Source organism: Stylophora pistillata, chromosome 13 (assembly GCF_964205215.1).
Source record: "Stylophora pistillata chromosome 13, jaStyPist1.2, whole genome shotgun sequence".
In the NCBI taxonomy this organism is placed as follows: Eukaryota; Metazoa; Cnidaria; class Anthozoa; order Scleractinia; family Pocilloporidae; genus Stylophora; species Stylophora pistillata.
The window spans coordinates 15237452-15256281 of NC_142531.1; the positions used below are offsets into that span (position 1 = coordinate 15237452).

Below are 18830 nucleotides of genomic sequence, written 5' to 3' on the forward strand. Positions count from 1 at the left end.
ACGTGCCCTTTTTCCTATGCCGAAAGTTAATTTATTATCTGAGGTGAGGTAAGGTAAGGTCTTCTTAGGAATGATTCAAAATCTGTTTTATTTGTCGGCTTTTTTTTTTAACTAGAGTAAAGAGATAACAGCGGAATCATGCTTACCAAAGACGAACTTCCCGTCTCTAAACCTAAGCCGAATGTTTATTTCATATTTACCTTTAGCCATGCAGGAAGCTGCTGTAAATTAGAGGATCAACCGGACAGGAAGATCTGCCACACATCGACCATTTTTATTTCGTGAACGCTCGTAGCTGACGACCTTTCGAATTCAACATGGCAACCGGAAGTTGGAGTCACCCTCCTCGTCCATTTGATGATGTAGATGTGGAAGCTATTGACACACTGTCTCTTGACTTTGGACGTTTTGAAAGAGTTAACAGATGGAAAGGAATGCCAGAATGTGATGAATTTGTGGGAGCAAGGTATTAGTCAGAGAGATTATGAAGATCATTTAAAGAAGAAGGCTTGTACATGAAAACGGTTTAGCTTAAATCTATCTTCTGACTAGAACGGCAAAGGTACATCCCCCCCCCCTTACAGCGCCCCTCAGCTCCCACAATGGAAGGCAACCTTTCGCATGTGGTCTTTTGGAAAATGTTCTCTATGAATTTGAAAACAGCACCTCCTTATTGATGCCCAGAAGGCTTGAAATTACCGTCTAGATTTCAAATTTTTTCAGTGATGCATGCTTCTTCCCCCCCCCCCAAACTGGGAAAAAGGGGCCTTTTCTGGGCACGACCCCTTATTACCCCATCAGTAGCCACATATAGAAAAGGTTATGGAAACCCCTGTATTCAATAAACTGTTTATAATTTCCAACATTCAACTCAGTTCTTCATTCACTTTCTAGACGAAGCAAACATACTCTTGTTGCTTGGAATGATGCTTTATATGTTTTTGGCGGTGACAATGGGTAAGTAATACTGTTCTATAACTATTTCTTTGTGTAGTAATTCTATTTTACCAAACTACAATGTTAGGTACCCTTAACCCCTTAACTTCCAGAAGTGATTTAATTTAATTTATTTAATTTAATTTAATAACTTCTAGAGCGCTATTTTCATTCAATGATCAACAGTGCTTAACAACTTAAAATACTACAGAAAATTCAAATTTATAGGACTAATTACATGTACATTAATATTAACAATGTATGTTAAAAATAAGAATAATTAACAATTATTCCACGAGCACGCGTTGGATATGAGATGATAGATAGCCAACGAGGCGCGTAGCGCCAAGTTGGCTACAATCATCTCATATCCAACAAGCGCGAGTGGAATAATTGTTTGATTAAAAACGTTAAATTAAATTATTAAATTTTATTAAATTTTTAGCTCCCTTTTAATTTTAAACTGACACGTACGCTTGCCATATTTGTAGATTATGGTATATTGGCTGATATACCATAATGGCTAAGCCAATAAAAAGTCTTGAATTGCATTATCCAATGATCTAGTTTTTAATAATATGGAATATCCATAATAAGGATCTTAATTAGGAATAAGGATCTTAATAAGGAACTTAATTAGTAATACTAATAAAAGTAATTGTCAGACAGGGTACTTTGAGAAAGCTGCACGAAATAAATAAGTTTTCAGCTTACATTTAGCATGTAACCCTTACATTTAACTTTACTTAGCTTACATTTAACATTATTAACATGTAACCTCTCCTTATACTATCCATAGATTAACCAACAAATGGGTAATGAAAATACTCAAATTTAATCAAGTGGAAATTGTTGTCTTGATTTAATGCCAAATTCTCATAACTTATTTACAAGGATATGTGTACCAGCCATAGATGAGAATTACTGGTAACAATCAGATATTGGAAGTGATAGGGTCAATGTATTTTCGGGTTTATAATTATGAATCTTGATGTAATCCTGTTTCATTTACAGAAAAAGAATGTTAAATGACATCTTACGATTTGACATCAAAGACAACTCATGGAGCAGGTACAGCAAAGAAGTCAATTTGATTAACAACTTTTTCAAATCTCACTACTTTCATTATTAACCTACAATTAGCTGATATGTATACAGTACATGGTATTATTATTTTTAGGGTTTTAAATCTGACATGGCATGTCTATACCTTTCAGAGCTGTAACCAAAGGAACTCCACCAGCACCTCGCTATCATCACTCAGCTGTGATTTTTGGATCTCACATGCTGGTATTTGGAGGGTTTACAGGTTACATTTTTTGACTATTCAGTACCAGGTAGTTTTCATTGTTGTGGTAGTCCATAAGGTTTCTGGCAGTCTAGCTTAGTTTGAGGTCTCATTGGCTAGTTATGATGTCGACTTTTGTTCTTGCTGCCTATCGTGATTGGTTTCTGGAGGTTTAACCCCACTGCAAGTTCATCCCCTATTACCTTTGTAAGTTTGGCCCCACCTTTACCAGGTGGCCCTCAAATCTTTCAACTTTCAAAGATTCAGGGAAACTTGTTTTACATCAGAGGCCAACTTGCAAAGGCAGCAAGGATGGGGGGGGGGGGGGGAGGGTGGGTCAGACTTGCAATGGGGCAAAACCTTCAGTTACCTTGTGATTACTCTGGATGTGGCATTTTGACTGTCAATCAAACAGTACTCTATCATTAGCAGTTTTAGTTTTTCAGTGTTTGTCTTTTTTTTTTTTTCAGGTGACCTTTACTCAAACTCTAACCTTCAAAACAAGAATGATTTGTTTGAATACAAGTTCAATACTGGGCAGTGGTCTGAGTGGCGCATAGAGGGAAGGTTTGTATGGTCTTTTTTAAGTCATGCTTTTTCTTATCCCAAAATAAATGGACAAAAAACCATAATTGGTTTATGAAACAATTTTTAGGTCTTAATTTTCAAAATTTAACTTTGAACAAATTGCTTCTGGAAAAAAGGCTCAGGGGAGCTATCTAACAAGTTTGAGGAGTTAATACCCCATAGTTTTTATTTTATTTTAAGTATTTTTATACTGAACTGTTTACAAATAGATATTGAAGTATTACTTTTATCAATAAGTTAACATTTCCTGTTCAGGTTTTGATCTGAGGTAGGGGGTTTTTAAGCCAAAAATTCAATTTTCAGGGCAGAAACATTAGCCAGAAAAAACAACTGTGTTACCCACTTTACTCCATCTCATCTTAAGTATCTGAAAATGTTTTTTTTTTTACTTGTAGATTGCCTCCTGCAAGATCTGCACATGGTGCAGCAATCTATCAGAACAACTTGTGGATCTTTGCTGGTTATGATGGCAACAAAAGGTACTCATCTTGTCATGTTAATATCACTGAATGTCTCTTATCTCCCATTTTGGAATTGATTATGAAAGTTCAGTATGAGGTCTCAAGGTACCACACATGGGTAAAGCTAGATGGTTTGAGATGAAATTATTTTCAATTTATTCCATCATAGACTAGACGATCTTTGGACCATTTGCTTGACAGACCCTAACCCAGTCTGGCAGGAAGTATGTTATCTGTTTGTGTACTGCACCAGCTGTGTAGATATTTTTTCACTATAGGTGAAGAATAATTGGAGGCAGTTTTGCCAGGAATGAAACTCCTTGGATTAGAAATACTATTGGCTGTTGTCAAGCTATTCTGATTTAGTGTTATATAAACCATTAAAACAACCACAGTCAGCCACCAGAAAAAGAAGAAAGTATCTCAAAGAGCCATTGAGGAATCAACAAAAACGTATGATTGTTTGCATCAGTGTCCTGCTCAATGTGCAAGACTTGAAGGCTCTGTGATTGGTTTTTATGGTTGTTTACTTTTCCATTGAATTGATGGGTATGATGGCGCAATATTTCAGACAATCAAAAGCTGTAACCAATGAAGTCCTGGATAACTATCAGCGCTACAATGAAACATACTCTGAACCTCGTTAATCTTCAGGTGCAGCAGTCTGGTGACAGGCCACCCACATGTTGTAACTTTCCTTTAGCTGTGGTGAGGGACAGCATGTTTGTGTTTTCAGGTCAAAGTGGAGCAAAGATCACAAATGACATGTTTGAGTTCAGCTTCCTGGATCATAGGTATTAATGGAAAATTTAAAAGTTTACAACATTCGTACTGAAAAAAGTTCAAAACTTTGCGGCAGAATATGTAAAGAGTGGTGAATGGGGAGAGAGCCATAACTTAATTTTATCAGAATTTGTTGCTGGCAATTAAGGAATTTCTTTACTCTTTTGTGTCAGTTTATCATTTTTTAAAAGGGTGTCTTGGTTGTGTAGGGTTTATGGATATGTGTAGAAGAAAGGATCACAGTTTTGATCAATTTTGGAATAAAATCAATTTGAACCATAAATCACTGATTCAGAAGGTTTTGTATATCATTTGGAACCAAGGTCTGGTAATGGGTGTGTTTTTACTAGAAAACCTTTTTGAACATTGTTTCTTGCTCAGAAAAATTCTTATTACGGGGAGAAATAAGGCAAGGATTTTAGTAAGCAAGTGAGAAGCCCCTTACCTGAATTTTTTGCAAGAGCATCTTCCCCTGATAACCTTGCACCTCTTGACCTGAAAGGAAAATGATTGAATAAGTGTGTCATTGTACGAGAAGAGATGGAAATATTGCTATGAAGGCGAGGCAAAGTGGTTTGATGCTCATAGCTCATGGACGCATTTCATGGCTGTCTTTCACCAGATGGACTCGTATTCCTTCCGCACATCTGTTACGTGGTTCACCCCCTCCTCCTCAGAGACGTTATGGCCATAGCATGGTGCCATTTGACCGTTATTTGTACGTGTTTGGAGGAGTGGCAGATAACACGCTACCATCAGATTTGTACAGGTAAGGGTATGTATAATAGCGGAAGTGACATGCCACTAAAGATAGTCTCAAGGGTTAGCAATGATAATAAATCTATTTATCAATTTATGGTGGCTGGATATAGCTCATCTAATGGCTGCTTATACAAAGGACCATGCTACTTCTCTGAACCAATCAGACAGCGTATTAGGGCACGTTTCGATTGATAATCGCAACGGGCGATCAAAATTGAGGTAAATTGTTACGAGGGACCAATAAGAACTCAAAATAAAAAAACTAGTTCACTTCCCGAAGCGCGGGAAAGTTCTAGTTTGCTAGTCACGATTGATTTTATATTTCCACATCTGATCGGTAGAGAGGATGACAGCGTGGGTTATCTGGACTAATCATAGAACGAAGTAAAGCAAAACCAATGCAGTGCTTAAAACTCTCAATTGAAAACTTCACCTAAGAGGTGTTTGTATAACAGGATGCCAGTTCCTTCATGTACAACTTTTTTTTCTTCGTTAGGTTCTCTCTTGACGATAAATCTTGGGAGGTTGTGCAGCCGGCACAAGATAGTGAGGTAAGATTAAACAAGTCGGAGCAATAAGGAATGAGTGTTTGCGGCGTTTGGTCATGTTTTAGAGCGCTTGTCGATTGAGTATCGTGAAAGCAAAACCAAAGTTATCACAACGGCCAATCAGAAGAGAGGAGAATACACTAAAGAGCCAGTCAGCACTTAAGGTGCAAAATAGCCAATTGTCTAAAGCGCGGGAAAACGCTGGTGACCGAGTTGTGATTGGGTTTAGAGCAAAGTTGAGCAAAACCAATGCAATCCCGAATACTTTCCACGCTGAATTGAAAACTGCTCTAAGCATACATGCATAAAAACAACACTCCTTTGTGTCGAAAGGATTGAGAAATTGATGTTTCATGCATTCAAGAAGGTCGAGGAGGGTTTATCCATCACTTCAAGGTCACAGTTTAACATTCATGTTGGTATTTGAGGGAATGCGTCAGACAAGACTTAGTGGTGTTCAGTGGTTCCATTCTGGTGTTGCTTTTTTTTATCAGGGCTAAGGTTTACAGAAAAGGCTCTTTGAGTAAGATTGTGCCCTCCAGAGACTAATTCCGGTCGTTAATATTGTAGTTTTGTCCTATTTTCTTGGTAGGTTCCGTCAGGACGCCTCTTTCATGACGCAGATGTTATCAACAATGAGATGTACATCTTTGGAGGCACTATTGATAACAACGTACGAAGTAGCGAACTGTACAGATTTCAGGTAAGGGATGGAAGTGAACTTCAAGTCCGCGTTAAGAACCCTAGGGAAATTTCAGAATTTGATGCAGTCACTCCTCTCAGTAACATGCGCATTCTATTTTCCCCGTTCCTGTCATAGAAGTCCTTATCTCTCACCTTCCATAACAATCCTAGGGAGCATGGATGGCCCCCTTCCTTCGCAATGCCAGACTTCCATCCTACCTCACCCTGACGGCCCCCTCTTGGCCCGCTCCTGGCCCCCCCCCCCCCCTTAAAAAAAGGAAAAAGCTTTAGGCAAAGAATAATCAAGATCTGTCATGTTATTTAACAGGTAACAGTCTTGACACAAGAATAATAATGATAATAACAGTAATATTGACAATAATGATAATTGGAATTTAGCTATGATGGCTCTTGTCTACTCTCTAACTGTAAACGGTCACAAACACAAAAGAAACACATCTTATGAGAAATAATTTAAGAATTTTTCAAGAAATGTCCAAGTGGACTCGAAGCTGACTTGTTGTCATAAACATTTGTACCTTTGCAGTTGGCGAGTTATCCCCGCTGTACTCTCAGAGGTGATTTTGGTCGGTTGTTGGACAGCAAACAATTCTGTGACATGGTCTTCCTTGTTGGCAAGGTTAGCACAATAATCTTGTTGCTCGTTTTATACCATTTGTAAATTTATCCAATTATTCTTCACTGTTTCTTTTCTGTTTCTTGGAAAGGGAAGGTATTCAGTGATCGTGTATTTTTAACTAAAAGCAAGTCAAAGATATAATTTTTTTGTAGGAAGAAACTCGATTCCTGGCCCACGCGGCCTTTGTTGCGGCCAGATCGCCGTGGCTGAGGAAACAGTTGTTGCGTGCTAGAGAAAAGTTAAAGGTCAGACAATCAGCCTGCTATTTAGTTCTGGTATTTGTCGTGTTTCTTGTCAGTTATAGATCACAGATGATTCTCAAATGAGGTAAGAACGAAAAAGGCAAGCACGAGCCGAAAGCGAGTGCGTCAAAAAGTAGTGTGCTTTGTCAGAGGGATCGAACAAAACAATCTATATATAAACTTAAGTCAGCCCCGTCTCTGAGCTAGTACAAATGATTGGAAAGTGTCAATCACAGTGCGTGGTATTCAGTGCAATGTAAATGAAAACTAGACTCACTTGTGATATTTGTATACCGCTTAAGGTTACCAGCTGTTATGGTGCTGTAAGCATCGTGGAAATACTGAAGCTGTATTGTAACTCTTGTGTTCTCTAACTTTAGAGAGTAGATGGAGACAGATATCAGGATCAAGAAGTGGACAAACCAGAAGTAAAGCTCCCGGAAGTTGAAGTACAGTCCTTCGCCGTGACTCTTCGTTATATGTATACAGATTGTATCTTCCCATTGGTGAAAGGTGATGATTTTTTTTCCTCCGTCACTTACATAGTTTAAAACATCGGTAGACAGACAATAAAAAGTCGAAATTCAACCCTGTTAACGTTGCTTTGAAACCTCCATCATTCATTTGTAATCTCGCGCCTAAAAATTTACAAAATTTCATTCACGATCCATTCTATCCAAAACAGGTTCTTTCTTTATTATTTTTACCCAATGAGAGCTGTAAGGTTTTCGTTCAAATATTCCCCTCTTTCACTAATTAAATGTTCGTGAAAGGTTTCATTCAATTTTCACCTTCATACTGGGTATGGGCAAAATTTTCAAGACTTTTGGTAGATTATGAATACTGTGAAAAAACCTTTTACTTACTCCAAACAGATTGCCAGGGTTTACAGGAAATAAGTCTTATCATGGATGTGTACAGGTTGGCTTTGAAGGTAGGATGAAGACAATTACACATGTGCTTAATTTGAACAACAATGACCTCACAAAGTTAGGAACCTAATGATTTTACTGATGACATGGCTAATTGGATGAATATCAGAAACCTCATTTTTCTTACAGTAAAGAAATACATGTACGTTTAGAGTGTTGAATGTAGTAACAAAGACAAAGATCATGAGATTGTGGGTTAGACAAACGAAGAATATACAGTAAAAACACGAACGGGCTGAAATTTCCTGTACGGCGCGCTTTAATGGAACGTTGTCACAAATCTTGTGCTGTGATGAAAAATAACCATCGGTTGTGTGACAGCCTTTTGCCATGTGTATATAACTTTTTACAACCATATGTTAAACAACATTTTGTGTAAGCGAGCCCCGCATATCGGTTAATCAATATACATATACGAAAAGAGTAAAACTTAGCTTTGTTATTATTATTTTCCCAGCTTGAAATTGGTGCACTTGAAGCGCTATGTGTACAGTACATCGAGTCCTCTATCTGTCAAGAGAACGTTCTTGTAGCGCTTGACAGCGCCGCTCGACTGCAGCTGGATCCCCTAAAGGTTTGACAGATTTGCGTCGTTGTGTTCTTCTTCTGTGGCAAAGTGAACTGAGTCAAAAACCTTTTTAGAAATTTCAATACGGATCGCTGGAACTTTACAAAACGACACTTACTTTTCACGTAACCTCTCCATTCAGGCCTCGAGGGTCAGGTTCTCGAAACCCGATCAAGGTTTACCCCGTGTTATATCTGCATACAAAAACAAGAACAATGTTGGACTGTTGGGGTTAACTAGCTTGAGCAACTCGCGCAAACGTCGACACCAGGAGTCTGGTCAGGAACTTTTATTCACTCTCTATTTAATGGCTCTTCAGGGCTCTTCATCTGATCATGATGAATGACTGAGTCTCTGTGTTTTTCTCGTTCAGCCCTAAGTGCATGCTCTCAAATATCCTCTCGGTAGGCATGTATGGGCTTACGGGACAACTGACCTCGGCAGAGTAAACATATTTTTAGAAAGCTAACCCAAACAATTTCACAAGACATTCGAAATGATCAACAAAGTACTTGAATAAACAACCAATCTTCGGGAACTAAAAACCTTAACAAAATCATCGTACGAGAACTCAGCCCTATTACAACGGTCACGGACACATCACTTACAAGGTAAAAATAAATGTTTGATCTTGAAGCACCTGACAAACCAAGGCTCACAAAACTCGCATAAGGATTTTAAGATAATCTAACAGGCCCAAACGATTCCCAAACACAACCAGACTATTCCTAATTTTAGTAGTTTCCAAACTCTTCTAGTTTTAGCAGTTCATAACGATGAAGTTAATATGGAACAACTCAGTAGGAGAGTGTGCCAAGAGTTTGATCAATAGCTATTGAATGAGCACATACTTTTTTTTTCGAGTGGGTTGGGGTGGGGGAAAGGAGGAAGAAAGAGGATATAGTGAGAACGAACATTCCCCCTTGGGAGTGATGACAAAAGCTAGAAACTGTTTAGACTAATTATAAAATTTGCACAGATATTCGTCCAAATCCTTTCTAGTTAATACTATTAGGACTGAATAAAAGGTCCAGAATGATAGTTTTTCTGTCCATTGTTTATTTGGTTTCTTGTTCTTGTTGTTTTCAGGATTTCTGCCTTCGCTTCATTGTTCGCGAGGCAAACTACAACAACATCATTATGAGCAAGAATTTTGAGTCTGTGCCTCAGAAACTCATGGTTGAGATTATCCGGAGACGGCAAGTTCCACAGGTAAGAAAGATAGGGGCAATTCTAAGTGTACGTTGTGTAGTAGATTAATTAATTGATTAATTAATTAATCGATTGATTAATTGATTAATTATTTAATTAATTCAATATTTGTTATTTTGCTTTCATTTTTATCAGGCGATGGTTCATGTTCCGGGAGACAATCAGTGCCGATCAACGCACCCAGGTACTTGTTAACAAGCCGCGTTTTATAACCTTTCCATTCTTCTTTGCCACTTTTATCAATGATCTTTCTTAACGTTTTCCACTTTTCAGAAAAGACTTTACAACAAGACATGATGGAGTTTCTCCAGGGCGCGCGCGGTGAGGACTTTCATGACATTACTTTGATGGTGGACGGGGAACCGATCGGAGCACACAAGGTAAGTCAAAGTTGCTGTGAATTGTCATTTTCCTTTTACTTTTAGAGCAACACTTTTTGGGATTTTCGTCTCAGCAAGTGGGCTTGATAACTTTCCTTGTTTAAAATTAGTCTGTGGCTTATCTCGTCAACGGAGCCTTTGTCACTCAGCCCACAATTTAATCGTATTTAATCATAAATGTACGGACTCCAACGGATTCGCCGTAAGGTCGTATAAATGTGCAATTAGGTCGATATATTTTTTTTGTAAAGAGATCTGTGTTGACTTAGAGGCGCACATGGGACCAGAATTCTAAGTGGCCGTTTTAGAATATTTTTACGGCACCAAAATATTCAATGACCCTTAAGATTCACAAAGGAGTAAATATAGAGGCTATTGTTTAATTCCCCTCTCGTTTAGATCGAATGCCCATAGATTGAGATAATTCGTTTCATGTTTTCTTAACGACCACCGTTCTCCGCAAATTCTTTCTCTTCAGGCAGTGTTGGCTGCAAGATGCAGGTAAGGCGTTCAATCTCGATTTGCATCTCACACCCTTAATTTTTCACAAACGAACGGGTCGAGAGGTAAAAAGAAAACTATCAGTTAAGGGATGTTCCCCTGAATGTATTGTAGATACTAACATGGAATTAAGTATAGGGCGGTCAAAACGGCCCTCCCCAGCAAATAACAGAGTTGAGCCTCATATTTGCTTTGAAAGACGATTGAGAAACGACTGTAGCTGCCTTCGGCAGAGCTCTATCCACCTATCAGTCAAAGAGGCAAACTTGGTACGATCAGGAAAATCATTCCAATTATGTGCCATTTAAAGTGTTCGATTTCCAAAAGCTTTTGTTAAGCACCGGCGTCAATGCTGGAAATTGCTAGCCTCCTGGTTAGCTCAATGGATAGAGCGCTGGACTGTTGTGCGGGAGGTCGAGGGTTCGAGCCCCGGCCGGACCAACACTCAAGGTCTTAAAATAATTAATAAGAATTTGCTACCTTTCTATAACATCAAGAAATGGTTAGATATTCAAGTCTTCTCGGATAAGGACGAATAAATGGAGGTCCCGTCTCCTGCAGGGTTGGGGTAGGAGACGTTAATTTCCCACACACGAGATTACTGTGTGATGGATGTCCTCTCCTGGGGTGGGATGGGTGGGAAGGTGAGATCGATAGACTGAAGCGGCTTCCAGAGGCGCCTGATATGCTGACGTCTGTTCTCAACCTTACACTGCACCCGTAATTCAGCCTCTGGGCTGCAAGTGGTCAGATATAAACTATATTACTATTGCTATTACAATTTCCAATTATCACCTGAGACTAAAATACGAAGGTAGAGAATAAGTAGAAACGTGACATGTCCGGAAAAAAGGGGAAAAAAAGGTGTAATTTCCCGACTAAGAAAGCCGAGAAGGGACTTCATACTTCAGACTTCACACTTCACACTTCACACTTCACACTTCACACTTCACACTTCACACTTCACACTTCACACTTTATAAAGGTGACTGGAGAGTTGAAGATTTAAGCCTTCACAGTTCACGAAATTAGACTTCAGAATTTTGTCCTCAGTCTTCCAAACGTGAAAAAAATATTTGGAATCCGTCAGTGTGCGTCATCATGTTTCGGTAAGTGAAGAGTCCCTGATCCTTACTTGTTTATAACGTTGTTAGTGTTACTTACGATGATGCAAATGTTGAATGGTCAGTTTCGGAGTCTATGGATATTGTAACTAAAGATCTCAACAATAGCATAACGAAAATTATGGATCAACAACCGCCTGGTTGTTGTTTTTTTTTCGACCAGAGCCTCTTTTTCATATACATGGCAACCATCCTGTATCTCTACTCCCAATTACAAGTGACTGAAACACAACATAAATCAACAAAAGCTCATACTCTGTGATTCTGAGTCTTTTTTCTTAGTTTTCGATCATGTCTCAGTTTTGTTACGAGATTTATGGCTTCTATCACAATTACAAGCTAGTTTGTAGATCATCCAATACTTAAGCAGAACCTGAAATGTAAGCTATTTTGACTTTTCCTTCTTTTGACCTCTGTAGGGCTGGTTAAGATTGCTGAATAAGGATCACTCATAAGGCTCTTCTACACCCTATCTTAATTCTCTTTATGTGTTTGAGTGGTCATAGTTGAAGCTTACAATTGCATGGATTCCAAACTCGTCAAAACTTGTTGTTCAACTATGCCTTCTTCAAGGCAGGCAAAACGAGGAGAAGAGGAAGGGCGGGGAACTCCCGAGAAATGAAGTTCAACATGGCGGTATTTTTAAACCAGATCAATCAACATCTTGACTGATCTCGACGCCATTTTAAGTAACTTATGTGACGGTCGATGAAATAACACCTCAGTAGACTTTCCTAATACTCCTCCTTACTCAATTAAGCACATCAGCTCTACTTGTGTCCTTTAAAAGAAATCGAAAGAAACATTAACATTGAAATAGTGAAAAATTAACAAAACTTGGAGGACTGGGGCCAAGGAGCGAAGTATGAAGTATGAAGTCCCTTCTCGGCTTTCGTACCCGACAAGTGAACCTGTTACACTGAATTACTTTCCGCTTGGCAGGCTTGCTCTGCAGCGACCGGCAGCGGGAGGTCTGGATAAGAGGCCGATAGGGGGTGATTATGTTCGCTGATGTTTACTTTTCTTTCCTTTCCTTTCGCTTTCTTTGCAGTTACTTTGAGGCAATGTTTCGTTCATTTATGCCCGAGAATAACACTGTAACAGTAAGTGTTACAAAAGTATTTCATTTCATCTGTAAACTGTCCGCCACTGCTTTACAAAGTGAATGATTTCTTTGAGTGCCCATTGATTTTCAGTTTGTTTTTCGATTGTAATATGGCCCATCATGGAAGCGAATCTGTAGTTTAGTTTAAATTACAATTTGATAGCTTAAAAAATAATGACCATCATATTTCGTTCACGAGTTTGACAAATTTAAACCTGACAGAATTTAAAGCCTGAATTCAGGCTTCGACAGGGCTCAAACTCCTGCCCAACAGATGACTGTTGGACAAACTCGTGTCAAACAGATGACTGTTGGACAAACTCGTGTCTAACAGATGACTGTTGGGCAAACTCGTGTCTAACAGATGACTGTTGGGCAAACTCGTGTCCAACAGATGACTGTTGGACACGACGAAGCCACGTATTAGTAGAGAGGCAAATGTTCTTCTTTTTCCCATTAGATTACAATTGGCGAGACGATTCCATCACGAGAATCATTCAACTCCCTCCTTCACTATGTTTATCATGGTGATGTGTCCATGCCTCCAGAGGATTCACTGTATCCTTCATGAATTTTCAACCTGTGACCTGTACCTTTTTAATTTCTTCTTATGTTCACAGTGAGCAAACATGGTATCTATTTATAAGTATTCGGAAGTATATTTTGTCCTTTCTGCTCAATTAACTTGGGATAAATGGTGGCAAAACTTTTGTTATGAGGCTACAGTTTGCAGGTAATACTAAGCGCGCAAAAGGAGTATATTGATTTAATACTAACTGGTCATCAATGCAATGCAGCTGGGTTTTTGACGGCGTGACTACCAAGAAAAGTTGAGTCTGTGATAGGTTGAGGGGTTTGGAATTGGTAGCTCCACGATACTTGCGCGTGCATGCAGCTTTGATGCTTCCCTCAACCCTTAAACTCCCAGAAGTGATTAAAATGTAACTTGTTCCTATAATATCCATACACTATCCGGCAAACAGGTAGCAAGAGTACTCAAACTTATCAGGTATTATCTCGATCTAACACTAGAAGGGAATTAAGAGTTAAGGACGGTAAAACAATCTTTCCCGTCCGACCGACCTTAAGTTTTCAATTTCCTGTCACAAACCGCGAGATTGCAGAATGTTAGGGCTTTCATTTCTATTTATGTGCGAATATTTCAGTGTTCAGCTATTGTCTTTTAAGATTGGAACCTTCCTTTGTTTTGCGTTAACTCATTTCAAAAGATATCTCCTGTCTGCTCCCTATTTCTTCGGCTTCACTAACCACCGCCTCCAGGTTGGTATTATGCATGGGTGGTTCTTCGTTATCAGTCCTTGATAAGGCCAAACAATGGCCTTCTTTTAACCTAGACGAAGATAATTAGAAAGCAACGATGATTGCATCTTGACATGATGAACTAAAAGGTCCAATATACTAGTTTAGACCCATCAAGGGCCCTGCGAGGCGCGGTGGCCTTATTGTTAGTGCTCTCGACTCTGGATCTAGTGGTCCAGGTCCGAGCCCTTGCCGGGGACATTGTGTTGTGTTCTTGGGCAAGACACTTTACTCTCGCAGTGCCTCTCTTCACCCAGGTGATTAACTGGATACCGGCAAATTTAATGCTGGGGTTAACCCTGCGATGGACTAGCATTTCATCTAGGGAGGAGTAAAATACTCCTAATCGCTTCATGCTACGGAAACTGGAGTTAAGCGCCGGCCTAATGGGCCACTTGGCTCGTAAACAGACTTTACCTTATCAGGTATCAATGACCCTGTCAAGTGAAACACGAATGAAAACGGCTAACAAACATAAAGCAGGGGAGCGGGGTTGGCGGAGTGGTGAGAGTGCTCGCGGCCTTCCACCAATGTGTCCCGGGTTCGATTCCCGGACCTGGCGTCATAAGTGGATTGAGTTTGTTGGTTCTCTACTCTGCTCCGAGAGGTTTTTCTCCGGGTACTCCGGTTTTCCCCTCTCCTCAAAAACCATCATCATTTGAATTTATTTAATTTAGAGTTTATTTAGACTTACACACGACCCCACAAGCTGTTTAGCTTTAAACATTATCGTGTCTAAATAAATGTGTTATTATTATTATTATTATTATTATTATTATTATTATTATTATTATTATTATTATTATTACTATTATTATAAAGGAGAAGTAAGCTCCAGAAACTATAGTTATTGGCAGTTTTCGGCGTGAGTGTTTGAAATACAGGGTGAAAGCTCTTGGTAGTTGGGAAAGATTACATGAGGGGATTCGTGTGTAGAGGCGTTAGATAAACTGTAAAATTAACCTTAAGATGGTATATTCATTTCTACGATACTTGAGGGGTCAGTCAAATTTTTTTCATAGGCATTCTGTAAACAGAACCTTGAAATGAACGTGTCCTTTGAAAATGTGGTCGAGGTAAGAAAACACACATTGTTGTTATTCAGTGGAATCAACGAATCATGGGTTTGAGTTCTGGCCTTGGTACAGACTAATAGACCTTAAGCTTGCCCGTTTCGTTTACTTATTTCAAGTCATATAATGTAACATAATCCTCTATGAACTGTTTCTTTCAAATTTCCTCTTACTCACGTCCACATGCATAATTTACAAAAGATAAAGCCCAGAATTTCCTTGAGACCTGAAACAGGTAAATAAGAGGTGTATTGTAGAATTAGTTTACCATGGACAGCGGTACATACATCATGCAATACATCATGTAATGGCTTCAGTCTGCAGAGTCGCATCGTTCTGTCTTTTTATTTAATAATGAAGGGAGTGTATGTCTGACAGAAACTTGTGTGCCCAAGTGTTTGTTGTGTATCTCGGTATCCATTAACTAAGTTTTGACATCAGTCTCTACTTGATTTATCGACGTTCCATCTAGGTGTAGTAACAATAATTCCGTTATTTTAATTTACGCTTACTTCCTTATTTCAAACAGATTCTTGAGGCGGCTCATAGGATTGGGGCTGCGGACATGAAGAAACATGCTCTGGATCTTGTGGTTGGACATTTCGTGAAGGTATCCTAGACTTTGCATTTGCTGAGATGTAGAAGGGAAACGCGTTTGGAAATAGTTCCAATATAACCTGTATGCTGGCGAAAATTCAGTGACCAAAGCTCCAAGAATAATGCTCCATAGAATACAAGTTTACGAGACAAGCAAGGGCATAGACCAAACTTATCCCGTACTCTGTTTCTTTCCATCTTTTTCCGTGGAAAGTCATAGTCCATCTTGTCAACTTAGGAGACTTGATGATGCCGAAACAGCTTTAAATGCTGCCAGCTCCTATGGCTCCTTTTTTACCGTCGTAGTTGGCTAAGATAGTACTATAATTGTAATATAAATATAGAGGCAAGACCGATACAACGTAGATAAGTAAATTTTAAGACGGAGCACTATATTTCGGCTGGACAAACCAGCCTTCTTCAGGTGCAGACCTGAAGAAGGCTGGTTTGGCCACCCGAAATATATTTATATTTCATATTCGTTATTTTGGGCCGATCAGATCATCGCTGATCCAACGTACAAGAGTAGGAGTATCGTCCACGGTTGCCTGCTGAACATTTCACAGTTATAATTGTAACTACTATTTAACGTCTTAGTGCATTCTGTCGCCTTGCTAACTACTGTATTTTCATCCTTTCATAATTTCATCATGTCATCATTTCATCATTCACCTTTCTTATCATTTCATCATTTCACCTTTTTCATAATTTCATCATGTCATCATTCATCATTACACCTTTTTCATCATTTCATCATTTCATCATTTCATCATTTCATCTTGTCATCATTTCACCTTTTTCATCATTTCATCATTTCATCATTTTATCTTTTCATAATTTTCTCCTGGTAGCCGCATCCTTCAATTGTAATTTATTGGGTTTCCAGTTTTCCTGTAACAATTCATTCGGTTTATTGTGCATTTGAAAATGTTTTCAATGTAAAATGATTTTGCTTTATCTCCTTCCGCTTCACACTGAAGGTCGCCAAATCTCCAAATCTCAGGAGACTAAGCCGAGATCTACTCCTGGAGATACTAGACGCCATAGCAGACTATCTAAAAGATTCAACCATCGCTGTTCACCCACGGTGATCAGTTCCGATACACATGCTACATTTGTAATCAAGATGGAACTGGGTTTCCATTTGTTTAAGTCGTCTGGCAAAGCCTGCCCAAATCTCAGTAATTTTGTGTCTATCCAAGGCAGGGCTGAAGGGGTCAAAGGATGTGTGGGATCCATTTCTGTCTGGAAAATCAACGAACACCCTGTCTTGCTACAACAACTTCCGCCTGTAGGACGCTAAAGGAGGAAAATCTCGCTTACGCTTCTGTTTGTTGAGGCAAGGACGGAAATAAAGGATCGTACCGTGGTGGGCTACGGAGCATGTCCAAACTGTAGTCTCTATCAACAGTTACGTTTTGTAGAACAAAACAAAGAAAACGGACTCTAGGAACCTAGTGCACTCGTATCACTGTTGGAAGTTTCATAAAAAGAGGCCTCATTTCGTCTTTTAAAACCTTGCGGCGAAAGTTTAACTGATCCAGTTTAGAATCTGCTATCGACGCAAAACTCGTATTCTCATCAAAATGCAGAGTCTGATTTTGACTCTTTGCTTCCGAATGGGTACTTTACAAAGTGGTCATTGGCACAGGTTGTTTACGCATGGGCTGTCGCATCGTTAAGGTGGAAGGGGGGGTTTCAAGGACGCATGTGACCCCCCCTCTGTGGTCTGAAAAAGTAAAAATGACAAATGAAACATCCTGACATGCTCTTAAATTCCTGCTATGGGACTCCTCCATTAACCCCCTAATTCCAGTTCTTGGCAAAAAAGAAGTGTAAAATGCAACTATATTCAGTTGGAATGACATTGTGCAAATGATTCTTTAAAAAAATCTAATGAATGGTTTCCTATTGTTGTTTAAAATGCCTCGAAGATTTATTTATACCATTACAAATCCAGAGCTTTCCACAGAATATTTTCTTTGGAATATTTTTCTCTGTTTGTTATCCTAGTCTATTTTCAGGGATTGGAACACCGCGTAAATCACAGTTCAAAGATTGTTCGTGTTGATTCGTGCTGCTAACCGAGGGAGCATCTGGAGAAAAAAGAATTATACTATTTGGTGACAAACATGTTTGAGTGAGAAGTGTTTTTTCTATTTGCATTTGAAAAACTAGGCTCGTTAAACAAAGCTTATGCAGGTGTATCTTAATATTTCCGCTTTTTTTCTTTAATTTTGAATAATTAATACTTCCCTGGAATTAGCAGGAATTTCTCTACCGTTCGTAATTTAACGTTTTTTGGAGTTAATGTGAAGATACTAGTCAAAAATCGATTGAACAGTTTTTATTTTAAAAGCTAAGTTTATCGCTGGGACATCGGTTCCACTAACAAGTATTATATTCTGAAATTAAAAGCGCGCGAATATTGAGTGTATGGTTTAAGACGAATGCAAATTATTGGCGACTGAAGATCACGGTTGCCAAGTTTGTTTGTATTATTTGCCAAATTTTTTTTCTCTGTTTTCTTATCCAGATCATAGCTATAGTAGAGTTGTTTTACGGAAAAATACAGATTATTTTTTTAAATAGTATACCGTATTTTACAAGATTTTCATGCTGAGAACGAAACGACCGCTCTATTCGCGTTGTATTCGGAAAACACCGTCCACTACCTTAGACTTATTCCCGTAATGATAAAATTTAAAATCAGTAAAAATTTTTAAAAATTTACTTCGTTGTCTTCTTAAAGGAATAGAGTCGTTTGTAAATACTCGGCTGGTTATGTTTTTGATTTATCATTAAAAGTGGTCGCTAGCTACCATTTCAGACTTTGTTCCTGCAGTCGTAATCTTCGGTTGGATCCTTCTTAAAAATGAATGTCGCGGCATAAGATAAATCATTAATGAAATCACTGGCAAAAGTTTTCAAAACATCGCGGATGCTTCTCATTTGTAAAAAACGAATAATTTAATATTAGTTTTTTTTGACGAACGAAATCAGATACAAGATACAGCATTTATCGAACAGTGTCGAACGTTTTTGGTACCATATGCAAAGAAGATGAATATTCCCGTACACGCTTC

At 38.8% G+C, this 18830-nt stretch overlaps 1 protein-coding gene across 3 annotated transcripts; it reads left to right on the forward strand.

Annotated features, from left to right (window-relative positions):
- Nucleotides 1-34: 34 nt before the first annotated feature.
- Nucleotides 35-18568, forward strand: LOC111321850 (leucine-zipper-like transcriptional regulator 1). 3 transcript variants are annotated; one of them, XM_088742755.1, is made up of 27 exons: nucleotides 35-53; nucleotides 207-466; nucleotides 895-957; nucleotides 1951-2007; nucleotides 2154-2245; nucleotides 2695-2791; nucleotides 3208-3291; nucleotides 3443-3497; nucleotides 3928-4067; nucleotides 4679-4825; nucleotides 5315-5369; nucleotides 5959-6069; nucleotides 6598-6690; nucleotides 6843-6935; nucleotides 7313-7445; nucleotides 7808-7866; nucleotides 8322-8438; nucleotides 9522-9644; nucleotides 9780-9828; nucleotides 9918-10024; nucleotides 10503-10525; nucleotides 12701-12752; nucleotides 13215-13312; nucleotides 13984-14035; nucleotides 15097-15150; nucleotides 15677-15757; nucleotides 16725-18568. In XM_088742755.1, exons 2-27 carry the CDS (start codon nucleotides 318-320, stop codon nucleotides 16833-16835), a joined length of 2295 nt encoding a protein of 764 aa, XP_088598881.1. In that variant the 5' UTR covers nucleotides 35-53; nucleotides 207-317; the 3' UTR covers nucleotides 16836-18568. The 3 variants fall into 3 exon arrangements, with proteins under 3 accessions (XP_088598881.1, XP_088598882.1, XP_088598883.1); XM_088742756.1 differs by lacking the exon at nucleotides 35-53 and having other exon boundaries at nucleotides 60-466; nucleotides 6843-6927; nucleotides 7311-7445; XM_088742757.1 differs by lacking the exons at nucleotides 35-53; nucleotides 12701-12752; nucleotides 13215-13312; ... (2 more) ...; nucleotides 15677-15757; nucleotides 16725-18568 and adding an exon at nucleotides 12592-12699 and having other exon boundaries at nucleotides 60-466.
- The last annotated feature ends 262 nt before the right edge of the window (nucleotides 18569-18830 follow it).

Coding starts and splice junctions, on each gene's coding strand:
- LOC111321850 (XM_088742755.1), top strand. CDS start 318: ATGGCAACCGGAAGTTGGAGTCACCCTCCTCGTCCATTTGATGATGTA. Junction 3,292..3,442: donor GGTTATGATGGCAACAAAAG/GTACTCATCTTG, acceptor ATTCCATCATAG/ACTAGACGATCTTTGGACCA. Junction 14,036..15,096: donor TCACTAACCACCGCCTCCAG/GTTGGTATTATG, acceptor TTTTTTTCATAG/GCATTCTGTAAACAGAACCT.